The sequence below is a fragment of the Trifolium pratense genome, linkage group LG6, assembly GCF_020283565.1.
Source record: "Trifolium pratense cultivar HEN17-A07 linkage group LG6, ARS_RC_1.1, whole genome shotgun sequence".
Classification (NCBI taxonomy): Eukaryota; Viridiplantae; Streptophyta; class Magnoliopsida; order Fabales; family Fabaceae; genus Trifolium; species Trifolium pratense.
Window position 1 is genome coordinate 17,284,240 of NC_060064.1, and position 20,659 is coordinate 17,304,898.

General features: G+C 33.3%; 3 protein-coding genes and 1 long non-coding RNA gene across 5 annotated transcripts; 3 read left to right on the plus strand and 1 right to left on the minus strand.

Annotated features, from left to right (window-relative positions):
* The first annotated feature begins 254 nt into the window (after positions 1–254).
* On the plus strand, positions 255–1,502 carry LOC123891841. The gene has a single exon (XM_045941722.1). It carries the CDS (start codon positions 255–257, stop codon positions 1,500–1,502), a length of 1,248 nt encoding a protein of 415 aa, XP_045797678.1.
* A 3,415-nt stretch (positions 1,503–4,917) lies between these two features.
* Positions 4,918–6,206, plus strand: LOC123892484. The gene is made up of 2 exons (XR_006803201.1): positions 4,918–5,118; positions 5,719–6,206. It is a non-coding gene; the product is annotated as an uncharacterized LOC123892484 (long non-coding RNA).
* A 2,476-nt stretch (positions 6,207–8,682) lies between these two features.
* On the plus strand, positions 8,683–10,723 carry LOC123888831 (probable protein phosphatase 2C 43). Its single transcript, XM_045938019.1, has 2 exons — positions 8,683–9,057; positions 9,521–10,723. Exons 1-2 carry the CDS (start codon positions 8,778–8,780, stop codon positions 10,540–10,542), a joined length of 1,302 nt encoding a protein of 433 aa, XP_045793975.1. The 5' UTR covers positions 8,683–8,777; the 3' UTR covers positions 10,543–10,723.
* Positions 10,724–13,287: 2,564 nt separating this feature from the next.
* LOC123888832 (actin-3) lies at positions 13,288–15,996 on the minus strand. Of its 2 annotated transcripts, none has more exons than XM_045938020.1 (4): positions 15,724–15,996; positions 14,962–15,355; positions 13,864–14,477; positions 13,288–13,702 (listed from the first exon to the last, which is right to left on the minus strand). In XM_045938020.1, the coding sequence occupies exons 1-4, from the start codon at positions 15,781–15,783 to the stop codon at positions 13,637–13,639; spliced, it is 1,134 nt and encodes a 377-aa protein (XP_045793976.1). In that variant the 5' UTR covers positions 15,784–15,996; the 3' UTR covers positions 13,288–13,636. The 2 variants fall into 2 exon arrangements, with proteins under 2 accessions (XP_045793976.1, XP_045793977.1); XM_045938021.1 differs by having other exon boundaries at positions 13,859–14,477; positions 15,724–15,908.
* Positions 15,997–20,659: the final 4,663 nt, after the last annotated feature.

The window sequence follows — 20,659 nt, forward strand, 5'->3', positions numbered from 1 at the left end:
GTTTGTCAAAATCCCTTGTTTTTCCTCACTCTTTCTCTTCATCTTCATCTTCCACTTTCATTTTAATTTTCCACCTAATTGAACAAGTATACACGTGACCCAAAATTAATAGCTTATTTGATTCTGCTTCCAACTTAAATCTGCGTTTTAGGGTATCGCTTTTGCAGCTACCCAAACATCAATCAAGGACTTGCGTTTGAGACTTTCACTGTCTGTCACTATTATCAAGTAAGTAACTTTTCATTCAACACAACATGGGTAATGCTCTTTCCTGCTTTGAATCAACTTCTATGGTTTTGGATCCTGTCAATACAAATGCCCCCAATTTTCAGTGCCATGAAGCAGTAGATTGGGGAAACTTAGAAGCACTTCCTCTAAGTTTGATTTTTGATAAATTGGTAGAGCGCATTGATCACATTTATTTCAGCTTGGTATGCAAAAATTGGTATTCAATTGCAAAGTTTAATTATCAGAATCGTCAAGTAAAAAACAATGTATTGCCCATGCTCATGATTCCCAAAAGAAAGTGTAGAACAATGAGATGTTTATATGGGATTTCAACCAACACAACTTACCACTTTCAACTACCAGTACATCATAACAAGAGGTTGTGTGGTTCGACTCATGGTTGGGTTGTAAAGATTAATGAAACTATTAAAGGTACATGTATAACCCTAATAAATCCCTTCAAAAATCAAGTTTCCATCCCTCTACCACCCCTCTTCATGCCGGGTGTATATAAACATGCTAGATGTTATGAATGTAATGTTCATAAGGTTTTTTTATCATCTAATCCCACAACTAGTCCACATGATTATGTTGTTGTAGCAATTTATGGTTTGCAAAAATGTCTTGTTTTCATAAAAGCAGGTCAATTTTTTTGGACTTACGTTAATGTTGATTATCGTGGCTTCACCGATATTGCATTTTATAAAGGCCTAGTCTATGCAGTGGGACGAACGAAAAACATTGTCTCTTTCGATTTTAGTAACTCGAAAGATTCTTTTGATCGTAAGAATATCATGCCTAATGTTCTTTCATCCGGGGACGCTGTTTATTATACTGATAGAGCATATCTTGTAGAGTCATTGGAGGGAGACTTGTTTCTTGTAGGAAGACGCTTAGGTTTTCCCGATGATGACAACCTACCTAGTAGTGGCACTGAAGAATTTGAAGTGTATAAGTTGGAATTGGATCTTCAAAGTGGTAAGCTTGTACAAATGATAAAACTTGATAGTTTGGGAGACAATGTTTTATTTGTCGGTGATAGTGATTCCGTCTCTATGTCGGCTTCGTATTTTGCCAATTGTCTACAAAAGGATTCAATTTATTACACTGATGATTTTTACGAACAAGTTCCACATCCATATCCTAAAGGACCATTTGATATGAAAATCTTTAACGTAAAAGATGGAAGTTTTAGTCAACATTGCCCTTTCCGATCTTGGTTCAAACGAATGCCACCTTCACTATGGATTATTCCACCATTTCAATGGGATTGATAGCATCAACTTGAAGTATGTTACTTCATTTTATTTTAGTCAATTTTTATGTTTTCATGTTTGGTTACTTAAGTTGTATTGAGAACTTGTGCAACACACGTGAGTGAAAACGTTGAACTAATTATTGTTAATTACAGTGTACAATTTATTGTGTTCAATGAATGTCTATTGTGTGATTGATCTTACCAGAGTTAATATTAGTGCAATATCAGCTTGTCTTTCTCTTGATAATAGGTAACAAATATTGTTACACAATTTTATGGTGCAAGTTCGGTGCATGAATTTAATATAGGAGTTTTCTTTTGCCAATACAAATATATACCCAAATGAATTGCAATTTGTGAAATAGATTTCTATTTACGACTAAGTGGGCTGTGATTACAATTAACATTTCATTATTTAGCTTGCTTATTTTTCTTGAGGGAAGTGTTTCTTGGGATTTTGGGGTGCTTTGCTGGTATCTCATCATCCTTGTCCATTCTACGTCGGATTCAGGCTGAAGCTGACAAGCATTTCGCCTTGGTGTCCAGCAATCATTAGTGGGAAGGAGCGAGATCCCAAAGCTCCCTAATATCTCATTTTCCCTTCTGTTTTGTGTAATGATTGATTGATAGTTTGATATTTATTACTGCGTCGCGTCAATTTTGGGTTGTCCACGTCGCGTCAATTTTCCGCTTTGACAACATAGGGCAATTATTTCTCTCAGACATTAGTGATTATGGAGTTTGCTTGTGCTTATATGGAATAGAGCAATCTCTCCATCTAAATCCCTTTTAGTATGGAGATTGATACATAACAAAGTTCCAACTTATTGGTAATGATTCTGCTCTTAATGGTGAGTTGGTGGGTGCAATGAAGGCAATAGAGGTAGCCTACACTAGAGGTTGGCATCACCTTTGGTTAGAACTTAGAATGTGATTCTAAGCTAGTCACTTCAGCTTTTAAGTCACAAGATATGGTTACGTTTGACCCGACTTTTTTATGGGTTTAAAGCTCCTTTATAATTAAGTTAATATATAAGGCCTTTAAAAATAAAGTTAAAGTTGTTTGGTAATATTTAACTAGTTTTTGACTTAAAAAGCAATCTTTAAGCTAATAATTTTTTGCTGATTTTTTTAAAATATTTTTTATTGAAAATCTCGTTCATAATTTCTTTCTAATAAATGAATAAATATTTTAAAATTAGAATTAAAATGATTTAAAACTATCTAAAAAGTGAATAATTTTTTTAATGATAAGTTTGTTTAGAAATAATATATTTTTTTTAATATCAAGACATAACGAAATCATGCTTTTTTCAAAACAAAATGAGGTAAAGATTATGAAGTGAGGAATTGAGATAAGAACTCCGACCTCTCTAATAATATCATTAATAATTACCAACAAAATTATCCTTATGAGACTATTATTAAATAATAATTTTGTAATTAATTGTTAGTTGGTTCAGTGGTGATTAACGCTGAACTTGGTAGGGAGGATCGCGGTTCGATCCTCAACAACTGTGATCGGGAGGGGGCTGGAACCACTTGATACCAGAACTGACCCTCGAACCAGATTAAACTGGTGGTGAAAGCAAAAAAAAAAATTGTAATATTTAACTATTTTTTTGTGTGTTATATTTAACCATTACTATAACATTAGAATAGAACAATATCAATTAAAAAAATAAAGTTGTATTTGATATGAAAAAGTAACATGTCATTGGCTTTGTTTCTATTATAAAAAAATGGCTTTGTTTATATGCGTTTCCAACATACAAAATATTTTAAAAAAATTGAATTGAAAATGCTTCAGTTGGGTTTCGAAGGGGAAACCAATAATAAGGAGGCGCAAGTTAAATTAAGTTGATATTTATAACTTATTTTATAGGCTCCTTAACTTTGTTTTTCTTTGTTAAAAAAAAGTCCTTATTTTTAGAAGTAATTCTTTTAATTTGTGTTTGGCCAGACTTCTCCTTAAAATTACAAAAAAGTCATAAAAAAGTTAGGCCAAACGGTGCCGTGGAAGTTCAAAAAGTGGGCATGGGTAGGGTTACTCCAATGTCTAAGGCGAAAATGGAAATTTTAAGTAAGATTTAACTTCGGCGCAGTGGCAAATTTTATGTTAGAAATATGGTCGAATCAGACCCAACTCATGCCTGCTTGCAACAGCTGTGCGATTTTTTTGACTTCTCAGTTGAGCATGCTCCTAAACTGCCTGCGCATTTGGACAGCAAAAAAAAAGGTGAAAATCATCTTTCATCAGTATCTCACATCGAGGACAAGTCGCTAGACAGTTCAGAGGAGGCTCACATGCATGTGCGAGGTGTGCGACGGCATAGGGCCTCAAAATTTTGAGGGCCTCAACTCAAAATTTTGAGATCCTATAATATTACTTATATATTATTTATACCTATAAAATATCAGATGTATATTAATAGATTAATTTTTAGGCCCTAAAATAATAGTTATATATTGTTAATGTTCATAAATATCATGAGTATCAATATATTAGTTATCTATACTCGTAAATATAGTTCTAGTCCATTTTAATCTTTGCATAAAATTTAATCTTAGATTATGATGTTCCTTTTTGACGTTATATTCAAAGATAATTATTTTGTATTTCTTGTTCCATTTAATTTAATGTAAGATTTAATATTGATAATTTATATGTTTACAAGAATGTTTTTTTTATATTATATGCAATTTAAATCGATAATTTTTTTAATTTTTTTTATTAAGGGGCCACTTTTATATTTTGCACAGAGCCTCCTAAAACTCGGAGACGCCCCTGCAGTTCACCCCTTGCTGCACTAATTTCTCGCGTGTTGGTATATATCCTCTCACCAGTCTCCACACGAAAACTTTAATCTTATGAGGCACTTTCCGCCACCACAGATTAATCCGGTTCCCTTGCACTCTCACTAACCTGACTCTGAAGTCTGCTACCATATTTGTCAGAGCCATAGTTTTAATTCTCTAACTTATGAACCATAATGTGAATGTTGTGTGCATAAAAAGTGGAACGCAAATAAATAGAGTTCAAAAGCAGATTATATAGAACGGTTATGGATGGTATATGAGATTTTTGTAAGAGTAGTTGATTTTCTGTTACAAGTTAGTTGGCTTTCAGTTACATTATAAAGTGGAGAAGTTAATATATGTGTTTCTGTCGAGGCTTTTTATTTTCTGTTACAAGTTGGTTGATTTTCAGTTACATTATAAAGTGGAGAAATTAGTTTATATGTATTTTTGTTGAGGCTTTTCATTTTCTGTTATAAGTTAGTTGATTTTCAGTTACATTATAAATACATCCATACATACTAGTATTGAATATTCATTCATTCAACTACATTCAGATTTTTATTTCCACACTCTCAGCACTCATTCATCCTTTTCCTTTCTCATTCAATATTTTCTTCAAGAAGTCAAAACCCTTATCAAGATCATGCTTCCATTTGTAAAACATGTTCTTTTTGGGACCCCTTATCAACAGTATCGTTAAATTGAAGACCCTCAGACATTTGCTAATGACCCTCTGGCATGGTCGAGGCCACTGGTTAGGTATTACTCTGGCGAATTCTCCATGGCTGCGGTTCAGGCAAATAGAGATCAAATGTTCAATCAAATTATTGGTGAGTCTTCATTTCACTCATTTCTTGTGATTCTTCTTTCATTTTTAATCTTTGTTTCTTTCACCTTTGCATTTTCATTCATTCTTGTGTGTGTGTTATTATCATTACACTGTGTATACATAAATTGTGCCGTGACTTGTTATTTGGATACACTTTTGTGTTTAATTCTTTGAATGGTGTTCTTTGTGTGTGTATCTGGAATTGAAGCATGAACTGAAACTTAAAGGAATGAAGTGATTCTATATCCAAGAATTGAGGAGATGGAAAATGTTTTCTTAATTATAAACACTACAGAAAACAAGAAAATTAATCTTTCTTGTGATGCTAATAATTTTTACACTACCATATTGACATGTATAGATATATTTTTGAATTAGTTAACATATAGTATATATAAAATATGTAATATATATTTGCATAAAGTTAGTGTTATATTGCCAAGTGTAGTAGTGTAGCAGTAGCACTGTTTTAACATGGAAGTTTGATGAAGAAATAATCTAGTTATAAATTGCACGGATTCAGCAGAATAATCACAATATGAATATGAATTTATTCAAGAATCTTAAGCAACTCTGATAAATTCATTATATTTGGATCTAGTGGATTTTGGAAAGGGATATCAAATAAGGATGCTGCTAAAGTTGTTAACACCAGTACACGAGATGGAATCGCAGAAAGACTTGCCACACTTGCTTTACAGAATGGGGCTAAAAGAAGGGGCAGAACATATAGTCAACTTATAGGGTTGCCTCAGAGTAATCAAATTAGTGGGTCGGACATACGCCTTCACAATTATGTTAAATTTAGATCGGCTTATCATGATGATATAACTGTAGTTGTATATTTGGACAACAACATGTCAAATAGGGCGGGTGTGATGCTAGAGATGAACTCCTATAGTGGCTGCGATGACGGATTTCAACAATCAGAGTTTACAAATTTCTATAATAATGCTAATGCGTGACACATGTATACCTAGGAAATAAGATGCCATAGTTTTTTTCATTTTCTCAGTTTGGTTGTAAGTGTAACAATGATTACGCCTCTGCCTTAATTTTCTATATAGAAGTTTGAAAACATTTCTGTTACACTGCATACGTACAGTACAGTTTTACAGTACTCAGTTGTTTATTATCTGATCTAGAGCATGGCGTAAGTAATTGTGAAAGCGTATACGGTATTCTTTCCTCTATTACATATGATACAGTATGCGAACAAAATTTAGCGACAAAAAAAGGCATTCCATGCAGCTAGAAAATTTACAGTACTTTTTTTAAGGCCAAATAGGGTAGGAAATGATAAAATTCCTGACATACAATCAAGAGTTTACTTTCCGGTGATAACTGACTCTTGACAGATTGTATAAAATCAGGATTTGGCCTAGTGAATGACATCCCAAAGAACAGACCAGAAAAATTATTGTGGACTGTCCTTAATAATATTGTACCTAAAATAACATAAATGCGACGAAATATTAAAAAAACAACTGAATCAATATTTTAGTCCTTGAAATTGTAGGAGTCGGACAATTTTGTATCTAAAATTAACAAAATTCCAAATGTCCACTGAGATAGAAATAGTTCCTCCCATTTGCAATGGTCATTGAAATAGTTCCTCCCATTGTTAGAAAGTGTGTGTCTGTCATTAATAATTTTGTATCTAAAATTATTTAGTAATGCTTCATCATTAATAACAATTGAATCCAAAAGAGCCTACAATGCAATGAAGGATTTTGGTGGCAGACAAAGGTTCATCATTAATCATATGGATTCTTAAGTCACAGTTCCCATTTCTCAAGAATTGGCTTCTACACTTAATCTTGCAGCCACTGTTTGCTTCTTATTGTCCACAATATCATATTTTCCCATTTCAGTAACAATATCATATCTTGCAACCAGTTGAAGTACATATGTTATGCATGCTTCATTTTGGAAAAATTATTTGCTGCTGCAACAGACCTTCACAAAAAAGGAATAATTATATCTTCGACTCTTAAATTAAAGTGATCCAAATTTATAGGAATTTTATGCTTCTTGTGCAAATTCAACTTATTTGCTAATTGAACTGTTACAAATAATATAAAACCATTTATATGTCTCTATCCTAACAGCTTAAGCTTTTGGTATCAGAGCCTCTATGACTAAGTGGTCTAGAGTCTGATCCCCGCTGCCCTCACTTTCTAATTAAAAAGTGGAATTTAAGCATATGGTAGGTGGGCCTATGCATTATCCATGCTTCAAGTCCAAGTGGGCTCTTGCGTGAGGGGACGTGTTAGAAATAATATAAAACCATTGATATGTCTCTATCCTAACAATTTAAGCTTTTGGGATAATCGGTTATTTGACATGAACTCTAATATTGCTTATTACAGATTTATAAACCGCCATAAACACCAGGGTGCCGCCATCCTTCACAAATTGGCCATGGCGGTTGTCGAAAAATCTGCCACAGCAATCCGCACCATGGCCAATATTTGACAAGACTAGTTTGGACTTGGGGCAATTTGTACCTTATATATACCATTTTTTTGTTAAAAAAAGGACAAGGGATGCTCCAATGTATTATAAGGTGAAAATGGAAATTTTAAGTAACATTTAACTTTAGCGCAGTGGCAACTTTTTTGTTGGAAATATGGTCAAATCAGGCCCAACTCATGCGTGCTTGCAGCAGCTGTGCGATTTTTATTTTTTATTTCTCGGTTGAGCATGCTCCCAGTTTCGCCTCCTAAACTGCCTGGACATTTGGACAGCAAAAAACAAAAGTAAAAATCATTTTTCATCAGCATCTCACATTGAGGACAAGTCGCCGTACAGATCACCCCTTGCTGCACTAATTTCTCGTGGGTTGGTATGTATCCTCTCACCAGTCTTACACACGAAAACTTTAATCTTATGAGGCACTTTCCGCCGCCACAGAACAATCCAGTTCCCTTGCACTCTCATATGAGTTGAGTCTATAACATCAGATTCCATTATGTACGAAGGAATTAGACAAGTTTAATAGTTCACTAAACTATGCACGAATTCAAAGAAAGGCTGCACTTGTAATGCCTTTCCTTTTTCATTCAGAGGACAAGCGGTATCGGCCAATCCTTTTTCATTCAGAGGGCCAAGAAGATACTAGTGATCAGCAACATGAATATATGCATTCGTCAACCAGATATATTTTTTTTTGAAGTAATTCGTCAAACGGATATGAACCTGACTCTGAAGTCTGATACCATATTACCTTTTCCTAGCCTCATTGGCATTTTAGCTTTTACCGACCTTTTTATTTGTCAGAGCCATAGATTTAATTCTCTAACCTATGAACCATTATGTGAATGTTGTGTGCATAAAAAGTGGAACGTGAATAAATAGAGTTCAAACGCAGATCATATAAAAGTAGTTGATTTTCTGTTACAAGTTAGTTGATTTTCAGTTACATTATAAAGTGGAGAAGTTAATATATGTGTATTTCTGTTGAGGCTTTTCATTTTCTGTTACAAGTTAGTTGATTTTCAGTTACATTATAAATACATACATACTAGTATTCAATATTCATTCATTCAACCACATTCAGATTTTTATTTCCTCACACTCAACACTCAATCATCCTCTTCCTTTCTCCTTCAATCTTTTCTTTTCTTTTCTTGTCTTCAAGAAGAGAAGCATAAGATCATGGCTTCGTTTCTAAATAATATTTTCGGGTCCCCTGACAAAAAGTATAACATCAAATTAGATAAAACGTTTAATAAGGACCCTCTGGCATGGTCGAGGGCACTGGTTAGGCATCACTGTGGCAAATTCTCCATAGCTGCGGTTCAGGCGAATATGGATATGGAAGATCAGAGCCTTGTTGAAGTTGGCACTAATGCACTCTTTGTTGGAGTTTATGACGGACATAAAGGCAAAGCCACTGCGATCTATATTAGAGAACATATCTTAGGGGAAATATTGAGTGAGTCTTCTTTTCATTAATTTATTGATTCTTCTTTCATTTTCATTCTGTGTTTCTTTCTCATTTGCATTTTCATTCATGTGTGTGTTATTATCATTACACTGTGATATTTGAATGCCCTTTTGCCAATTTCGTTTCTTACCTTTAATTCTTTGAATGGTGTTCTTTGAGTGTGGATTTGGAATTGAAACATGAACTGAAATTTAAAGGAATTAAGTGATTCTATATCCAAGAATTGAGGAGATGGAAAATGTTTTCTTATATACAAACAATGAAGAAATCAAGAAAATTAATCTTTCTTGTGCTTGTGATGCTAATCATGTTTACACTATCATATTGCTCTATTTTTGGTCTAAATCAATGTGTGTAGATATATTTTTGAATGAGTTAACATATAGTTTATATATTTGCACTGTTTTAACATGGAAGTTTGATGAAGAAATAATCTGGTTATAAATTGCAGGGTGTATTCAGCAGAATATTAACTCTATGAATAAATACTTCTTTAAGTTAGCGATGGAGACTATTCTGAGGCAAGGTGTTGCCGAAATGGAAAGAGGGTTTATTGGGTTTGCTAGAAATAGTTTAGAGCAACAGAATCAGCTACAGAATAGTTTTCAGCAACAGCATGAGATACAGCATGAGATACAAAATAATTTTGAGCAACAGCATGAGATACAAAATAGTTTTGTTAGTTCAGGTTGTTTGATTTGTATCATATGGAGAGGGACGTTATTTGTCGCCAACGTTGGAGACTCGCGCGCTATACTCGGTTCTCATAAGGGCATTGGTCCATTGAAAAGATTGGTTGTTAAACAGATGGTTAGAGATCACAATTTTCTAAATTCATCTATTCAGCAAGAACTCGCTGAGTTGCATACAGATCATTATAATCGTAGTCTCTACGAAAGTATTGAAGATAAAGGCTTAATCGAGACAAGTAGATGTATAGGAAATGCATATATGAAAACTGAAAAGTTCACCCAAAGGAGACCATCCGCAATCCCAATGTCGGAAGCAGTGACTCCAACTTATTATACATTTCCTTTGATATCATCACAGCCAGAAGTTTGTTCAAGAGTCTTAAAAAACACTGATAGATTCATTATATTTGGATCTGGTGGATTTTGGAAATTGATTTCAAATGAGGATGCTGCTAAAGTTGTTAACACCAGTCCACGGGATAGAATCGCTGAAAGACTTGTCACGCTTGCTCTAGAGAAGGGGGCTGCTAAAGGGGGGAAAACATATCGTGATCTTATAAAGATTCCTAAGAGTAATTGTGTTAGTGGGAACAATGGCAATCAAAATAATGGATTTAGATCGGCTTATCATGATGATATAACTGTGATTGTTGTATATTTGGACAAAAGGCCAAATAGGGAGGGTGTGAGGCCAGGGTTTTCAAATTTCTATAATCAGAGTTCGACAATCAGAGCTCGACAATCAGAGTTTACAAATTTCTATAATAATGCTAATGCGTGACACGTGTATAGCTAGGAAATAAGATGCCATAGTTTTTATCATTTTCTCAGTTCAGGTGTAAGTGGTCACAATGATTACGCCTCTGCCTTAATTTTCCAAATGGAAGTTTGAAAACATTTCTGTTACACTGCATACATACAGTTTTCTGTTAATTTGATGTGGATATTGAAGTCTGTCTATTCTATTTATATTATAAGTATAGCAACATTTACAGCAAAGTGAAGGTTCAAAGACAGTAGCAACAACCTAGCCGTATACCGCAAGATGGGGTTGGCGAATGAATCAAACGACGTCTTAATATTTTAAGCCTTTATTTGTTAGCTTTGTTGCAAAACTATATATAACCGTTCCCAAACTTGGATAAAATGAGAGGATTGTGTTAGGCGGTCAACATCCAACGTAAAACAAATTTTTATGACATCGATCAAAGACTAGGCCTCAACTGTTAGGGAGAAACCACAAATCAAGCATCATACAGACAAGAAAAAGTCTTAAAGCCCAGCGCACTAAGATAGAAATTGTAGCTACCTTTCAAGAGTTCTTCCGGAGTGCAGATGTCCCTCTCTGGACAATGATCGACTGCATTGTTGAACTAAACATGCGCTGCATTCTACACACAAACATATATACAGAAAATCAAGGGATGCCAAACCCAAAACTAAAACAAATGTGGTATTTTATGCCTAAATGTTTTCCTCAAGCATCAACTAAGACTGCCATGTCCTAATAAAGTAAATAAATCTGAGATATAGTTATTATTGTCAACTAAATAAATAATGCCGTCAAAAAAAAAAAACTAAATAAATAATGAACATGAAGATCGTCTTGCAAGTAAACCTGATATAAATCAAAGCATCCTGTCTCTTTTACATGAAGACAATTTTGATTTTCCACACAAGCAAATCACAAATCATGGCTGCATTTGTAATTTCAGATGTGAACCATAAACAAAGAAGCAGCATCAGCACTTCTATTGTGGAGGGTGAGTTTTTGAGGTAATTTGAAAGATAAGAGCAACATCATTTGGAGGCAATTTGATTACCCTAAGCTCAGCCTGAGAATTATTGGTATAGGGTTTGTAAAGGTTAGGCTGCTAAGTATCTTAAAAGGCTTTGGAATGCCTTGTGGAAATCTAAGAGATAGGTGAACATTGTTACTGAGATTTAGATGCATTTCAATTTTTATGACATCGATCAAAGACTAGGCCTCAACTGTTAGGGAGAAACCACAAATCAAGCATCATACAGACAAGAAAAAGTCTTAAAGCCCAGCGCACTAAGATAGAAATTGTAGCTACCTTTCAAGAGTTCTTCCGGAGTGCAGATGTCCCTCTCTGGACAATGATCGACTGCATTGTTGAACTAAACATGCGCTGCATTCTACACACAAACATATATACAGAAAATCAAGGGATGCCAAACCCAAAACTAAAACAAATGTGGTATTTTATGCCTAAATGTTTTCCTCAAGCATCAACTAAGACTGCCATGTCCTAATAAAGTAAATAAATCTGAGATATAGTTATTATTGTCAACTAAATAAATAATGCCGTCAAAAAAAAAAAACTAAATAAATAATGAACATGAAGATCGTCTTGCAAGTAAACCTGATATAAATCAAAGCATCCTGTCTCTTTTACATGAAGACAATTTTGATTTTCCACACAAGCAAATCACAAATCATGGCTGCATTTGTAATTTCAGATGTGAACCATAAACAAAGAAGCAGCATCAGCACTTCTATTGTGGAGGGTGAGTTTTTGAGGTAATTTGAAAGATAAGAGCAACATCATTTGGAGGCAATTTGATTACCCTAAGCTCAGCCTGAGAATTATTGGTATAGGGTTTGTAAAGGTTAGGCTGCTAAGTATCTTAAAAGGCTTTGGAATGCCTTGTGGAAATCTAAGAGATAGGTGAACATTGTTACTGAGATTTAGATGCATTTCATGTGGTTCCCTTCCCTTTTAACAATATTTAATTCACGAGCCTTATTGTTTAAATGCCACATCTTTTAAATAATGACAACTAAGTAATTACTTTTTCATATCAGAATGATACATCATCATTTTAGGAGTTATTTGAATTACTTGTTACTTTGTAGTTCTTGAATTCAATTAGGTGTTGTTTTCAATTTCTTCTTTAACTAGACATTTTTCATAGTTTTGTTTTGGTCATTGCTTCAGCTATAAGTAATCTCACCAGGTGGCAGAACTGGGCTCGTCAGGTGACGATGTTTGATTTCAATGATTCACTTCTAAGCTACACCATTACTTGTTTGACTTGACAGACAAGCAAATGTATAGGATATGCAAACATGAAGAGGGCACTGTTCACTACAAGAAACTCATTCAAAATCTAACCATGGGAACGCATGACTTCAACTTTTACCGGACCTTACTGTTAGCAGAACCAGACATTTACTCGAGTCTTAAAACTATACTTGGAGGCCTCTTTCTTAATTTGAAAGTTCATGGTACTTTTTTTCCTATACACGTATCACTGCATTCGAACATTTATGATTTCTAAGGAGAATAATTGTTTTTTAAAAAATAAATATGCTCATTATATCACATGAATCATGAGATGTCTTGTAAATATGGATCTCTTGAGTATATTTGCAAACATATCAATAAATTAGGAAATGTAAATAAATGAGTTTTTTAAGAGATATTTAATCTCTCTTGTTTACTAAGTTAGCTTATGAACTGTAGGGCTTCATAAATTACCAAGATAGAAGAATGGAATGTGATTAGCAATGACTTTTTTGTATCATATAATTATTATAAATCAAACACATATCACTATGTCAATCAGAACACTTAAATGAAAAGATTTGTTGATTCAAACAAACCAAATCAGTACCAATACACATCTCTACAAGACTACAACAAAATGAGGGGAAAATTGAATCTCACATATCTTGCTAGCCTTAATGCTCTTATATCCCAACATACCAAGAAACGAAAACACAAAGAAACGTGATAAAAGATAAAAGAATAGGAAATGGAAGTTTCCTCAACCAACTAGACGGTATTTCTGTAGTACAAAGTATATGTAATTTCCTTGATCCAGCTCTTCTGCTCCATGATTTGAACTTAGAAGCATTTCCTGTGTACAATTGATGGCCCGGATTCATCATATTCTGCCTTTGAAATCCACATCTGAACAAGGAAAATTAAAAATATCAGTATATAGAAACACATTAAAATGACTCAACTAAGCCTCTCAATAAAACACATTTGTTGTACTTATTATTAGGAATTAGAAATGAAGTCTCATGATTAATTTGCTGAATTAACATTTCAAAATCCATCAACTTTACCTGTTGGAAAGTGCTGAGGGATGCCAAAATGGAACCTCCAATCCAGACACTGTACTTCCTCTCTGGTGGTGCTACAACCTTGATTTTCATGCTACTAGGTGCCAATGCTGTAATCTCCTTACTCATTCTATCAGCAATACCAGGGAACATTGTCGAACCACCACTCAAAACAATGTTACCATAGAGATCCTTCCTAATGTCGACGTCACACTTCATGATCGAGTTAAATGTTGTCTCATGGATACCAGGAGATTCCATCCCTATCATGGATGGCTGGAACAAAACTTCAGGGCATCGGAACCTTTCAGCACCGATCGTGATCACCTGCCCATCAGGTAACTCGTAGGTCTTCTCCACAGCTGAGCTAGTCTTAGCAGTTTCCAACTCCTGCTCATAATCAATAGCAATATAAGCCAATTTCTCCTTCACATCCCTCACAATTTCACGCTCTGCCGAAGTAGTGAAAGTGTAACCACGCTCGGTTAAAATCTTCATCAACGCATCGGTTAGATCGCGGCCTGCAAGATCCAAACGAAGGATTGCGTGTGGAAGTGCATAACCCTCATAGATGGGAACCGTGTGACTAACACCATCCCCAGAATCGAGAACAATACCTACAAAACACATAGAAAACCACATCAATTCATTTCAATCCCAAGGCATGTGTATTTACCATTGACACAACAACTCCTTCAAATCATATCCATCATTCATTACACAAAAGTACCCAACATTGACACCTAAGATTGAAGACATATTATGTCGGATACGTGTTTGTGACTGCCACCAACAGGACACTGACTCACCCATGTGGTTACGTTCAATCCCTTCTATTTTTAAAAATTATTACCCATGTTTATCCGTCAATCTCAGTGTTGTGTCTGAAATGTGTCTGTGTCGGACACCAACATGACACTGACTGACGCATGTGGTTACATTCAATCACTTCCATTTTTTAAAATTATTAGCAATGGTTATCCGTCAATCTTAGTGTCGTGTTTGGTGCCTGTGTCGGTAATTCATACAAAATTCCTAACGAAATGAACATTACAAGGAGTAGAATAGAACAACATTATACATGAAAGATGAATAATTTACCAGTTGTACGGCCACTAGCATAAAGAGAAAGCACAGCTTGAATAGCAACATACATAGCAGGAGTATTGAATGTCTCAAACATGATCTGGGTCATTTTCTCACGATTAGCCTTAGGATTAAGAGGTGCTTCAGTAAGAAGAACAGGATGTTCTTCGGGAGCAACACGAAGTTCATTGTAGAAAGTATGATGCCAGATCTTCTCCATATCATCCCAATTACTAACAATTCCATGCTCAATTGGATATTTCAATGTCAATATACCTCTCTTCGATTGTGCTTCATCACCTACATATGCATCTTTTTGTCCCATTCCAACCATTACCCCTGTATGTCGTGGACGCCCTACTATGCTAGGAAACACTGCCCTTGGTGCATCATCTCCTGCAAAACCAGCCTATAACAAACAAACAAACAAATTCAATCTATTGAAATTAACAAGAAGACTCGTATGTTTGATATGCCAGAATCATGGTGATCCACCATGATTTTGCATAAATTACACTAGTGCATGTTTGGTATCACGGTGGTATGCTAGAATCACGGTGATCCATCATGATTTTGCAGAAGCTACACCGATGTATGTTTGATATCACAGTGACTATGCCAAAATCACGGTGATCCATCCGGATACTGTGATTCTGATTTATCCATCGTGATATCAAGCATAGACATATGTAACTTCTGCAAAATCACTGTGGATCACCATAATTCTGGCATACCCATACCAAATATAAGCTAAATTGAATGAGTTGATTGATATACCTTGACCATGCCGGTTCCGTTATCGCAAACCAAAGGTTGAATATCTTCAGATTCTGCCATTGTTGATGATTTGGTGAAGATAGATGGAAAATGAAATTGAATTGAGGAATGTGAATGTTTGAAGTGAGGGTTAAGCTATTGCTACTAGTAGTACCCGTTATGTTGTTTTAAAAAGGGAAGGTTCGGAAATGTAAATTCGTATCAAATGAAACGTAAATTGCGTATCTTTGGATCGTGGCCGTTTGTTTGGAATGTGTAATCTACGGGCCATGTTTCTTGTTGGAAATAGCTGGCAATGATGATCTTTAACTTGCTTTCCAGTTCCGCACCTTCTTTCTCTCTGGCATCTCCTAATTTACCATCTCATCAAATTCATTCATTGTTTCATTCATTAATTAACTTCAAACAATTAGTAAAAAAAAATAAAAAAAAACATTTTTATTATTGAGTTTGACACATTTTTTGGTTACCATGATATTGGTACGAAGTTTCCACTGTCATTAGCCGAATTCTTTCCATACGCATGAGTCAGGAATCGAACCCCTAATCACATGCTTAAAGAGATCAAGACTTTTACCACTTGAACCAATTCATTATTGGTTGAGTTTGACACATCTTTACTAAATATAATAATACCTCCTTAGTAAAAAAAAAAGTATATACTACCTCCCTCCGATCACTATTATAAGTAAAAAAAATATTTTTTAGCTTCATTGATAAACTGATGGCCAGAGAATCAGAGGGTTATAAACCAAAAAAACTGATGGCCAAATACATCTGATTTTTTTTTTTTTCCTTATGATAGTGACCGGAGGGAGTACTTTTGTTACCTACTAATTGTGAGTTTCTACAGTTATTTAGCGGTGGTTAAATTTTACCGGAAATTTGCATGACATATAAGGTAAGGTTTTTTTTTTGTGTCAATTGAATTTTTTAATACACAAGTGTCAATGATCGAACACATAATTATTTACTTGAAATGTTTAAATATATTGCAAACATTCTAACTCTTATATTAATTTGAATCTCACCACTTTTAGTCTTATTGTTCGGCATCAAATATTTTAGTCTATAAAATCGAGTTGATACTACGTGAACATAGTTCGATGTGTATAAATAGATCGATGGGTCAACTATATTTAGGATGTTGGATAGATCGAATGAATTTGTAACCCTTTTGCTTTAAGACTCAAAGCGACACAATCCTTCATATTTAAGATGTTGGACAGATCATCCATTGGGTTGGTCTAATGATATTGACTTGGGACCTGTGAGTATGATCTTCCTTAAGATCTCAAATTCAATTTTCTCTGGTGTCAATTTGAATGAGTTACTGTAAGTTAACTTCTTAAAAAAAATGTTGGACAGATCGAATGAATATGTAACATAGAATCGAATGAATATGTAACTCTTTTGTTTTAAGCCTCAAAAGTGCAATGGAACTTATCACACTTCCTATACAAAGAGCATAGTTTACCCTAATCAGATATATCTCTCATCTTCTTAAACTTTTATTATATGTCAAACTAAAATTGACTATGACATCAAAATATCTTGTGTAAGCTTCCACTCGACTAATTATCACTGCAGATGACATCTACCGCCATCATAGAACATCCTTCACCAATCACCATCAACTTTCTTAAGGTTGATTTATGTTTTCAGACGTGAACAATGTTAGTATTACTAACTAGCACACTACTCATCATTGTTATTATTAGAAATTACAAACAAACAAAAAAATCAATAGAAATTACATTATATGTTTTTTAACACAGAAATTACAATATTTATTAAAGTACCAAAAATTTCAAAAAGTTACACTTTTATAATAAACAACCTTTTCCTTCTTTATTTCCTGATTGGTACTCTTAATAATTCATATGTAGCCCCTTTTTATAAGGCGGATTCTAGCGTGAGGGAGTCATCCATATCTCTCACCTATGAGAGACTGAAATTCAACCACTAGATGCATTAAATGGCTGTGATACTCTATCTGGAGAGAGAAAAATTCCTGCAGCTATAGCAGGTGAATATGGCTCACACTACATCCAATTACAATCATTATTCAATCTTGCATCTTTACTATCATTGTTTTTTCTTTCGTTCTTATCTACCATCATTATTTCCATCATCATTTTATTTTTTATACATTCAGCATTTTTTACAAAATATGTTCATTCATGTTAATTAATATACTAAAATAATATTTACCATTTGACCAAAAAAAAATTACTATTATTTAAAATTACAAATGAAACCATCAATTGTATTATTAGTTTTCAGTTTTAAGGCAAAAATATACCAGAGGTCCTTTATTTTATTTAAAGTTAAATATATTTTTAATCCCTACATTTTACGCTATAGTCAAGAATAGTCATACATTTTTTAATGGTGAAAAAAATCCTACAATTTTTTTCGTTACTAATTTTAGTCATCACTGTTAAAATTTTAATAGAATGCTGACTTGACACCTATTTTTATTAAAAAAAAATAAAGGGATAAATACATTTTTATTTCCTACATTTAACTCTATATTCAAGAATATTCCTACATTTTTAATAAAAATAGATGTCAAGTCAGCATTCAGTTAAAATTTTAACAACGGGAACTATAGTGACTATTTTCACCATAAAAAAAATGTATTGACTATTTTTGACTATAGTGAAAAATGTAGGGATTGAAAACGTATTTAACCCTTTTATTTATTTGTAACATTTTGATCTTTTATTTATAATATATAGGTCATTTATCATATTTATATGTAATACTTTAGTCATTTATCTTAATTTTTTTTATATAGGTCTTTTATCTTTTATAACTCGCTCAATATAAACCATTATCTCATTTTTTTTAATTAAGAAAAAGCTAATATTTATTTTTTAAATTCTTTTTTAATAAACCTAAAAAACTCATAATCCTAACAAACTCATACCCATGACCCTAAAATCTCAAAAATCAAACCATAAACCACGTAGATAAATCAAGCAAGACCCAAAAATATCAAACTCAATATTTCTCCAAACATTCTTCTCACTCTAAACAACATCAAAAGATCAATAATAAATCCGAATCTACGAAGAAAAGTATCAGATTTGAGAAGAAAAGTATCCGATGATCAATTTTTTTCCTCGTTCGTTTGTCAGTCTAATTATGTGATATTGAAAGGTCGGATTGATTAAATTCAAAATCTCTAGTTAAAATCGGTAGTTTTAGGTAAACTTCAAGACTCTTTCATCAAAACTAGGTTTCTGGTGAGTCTTTTATTACAATTTGTCAATCCATTTGAAGTAAGATCATCAAAATTCTTTTTCTCATTCATTTGTCATTTCAATTGAATGATATTCATCGGTCGGATTGATTAAATTCAAAAATTTTAGTCAAAATCGATAATTTCATTCAAACTTCATGACACTTTCATCAAAGCTAGTTTCCTGATGAGTCTGTTATTACAATATGTCTATCCATTTTGAATACGATCATCAATTTTTTTTTCCTCATTTTTTGTCAGTCAAATTGGGTGATATTCAACGGTTGAATTGATTGAATTCAAAATTTCCAATCAAAATCGATAGTTTTATTCAACCTTCATGACACTTTCAACAAAACTAGGTTTTTGACGAGTCTGTTATTACAATCTGTCTATCCATTCGGAGTCTGATCATCAAAATTATTTTTCTCATTTGTTTGTCAGTCTAATTAGGTCATATTGAACGGTCAGATTTATTAAATTTAAAATCTCCAATCAAAATTGGTAGATTCAGTCAAAGTTAATGACCTTTTTATTAAAACTAGATTTCGGTTTTAATTGTTATTAAGATAAATCATTTTTATCCATCGTAAAGTAGACCAGTTTTGTTTTATCCACGGTAAATAAAAATTTGTGATCTTTGTTTTTCCTCTTTTGTTGGACAACTTGGACATCTTTAATGACATGGCAAACATACATAACTTTTCTTTCATTTTTTCGTTATTTATTTAGTGCCATATAGATTATTTAATTGAAAATAACACTTTTTCGATTTTTGAAAAATTAACTGCACAAATTTCAATCTCATATTATTATATTTGTTTTTTTAACCAGTCGAAATACCGTTTAACATTTTTCTTATTTAATTATATATTCATTTTCTAAAAGAAAAAAAAAATTAAAAACAGAAATTTTAAACAATTTATTCATCATCTTCATGACTACCACCAATAACTTCATCAACTTCCATCACTCTCTACATGGAAAATATGTCTTCTTCTACCTTCTACCTTAAAACTTAAACTTAGAAGAAGGATAACAACAAATACAGCTACTGCTTCAGATCCATTTCGTTGCTTATATGAATGATTGTTCTTGGGGGTTATTGTTATTGTTGTTGATTTAGATTTTTCTTTTCAGATCTGGGTTTTACATGTTGATTGAATACACTTCTCTCTCACGCTTTTACCTAATGCGATATTAAGTGAAGTCATATTCTATATATACTCCAAAGCTTTTTAATTAGTAATGAAATGAAGAAATGGAAGGAATCTATTTCCATAGGGGATCCGGAAAATTATTGAATAGAAATGGAAGGAATCTATATACTCCAACTTTTAGATGTTGATTGAATACCCTCTCTTTCTCTCTCACGCTTTGATGATGATTTTTCTGGAAAATGATTTTGATACCCTTTTAGATTTGATAATAATTTGGAAGATGATTTTGTTAACTTTTTCAATTGAGTCAAAATACAAAAAAATGGGTATTCAATTTTAGTAAAAATAAAGATGGTTTCATTTGTAATTTTAAATAAGAGTTTAATTGTTGTACATTTTCGGTGTAAAGATTTTTTACACATACATCCAATGATGTGTTGTCACATCATTTAATGAATGTGACACATCATGTGTTTTTAATTATCATACGTGATGTGTCGGTATATTATTGAACGCATATGTAAAA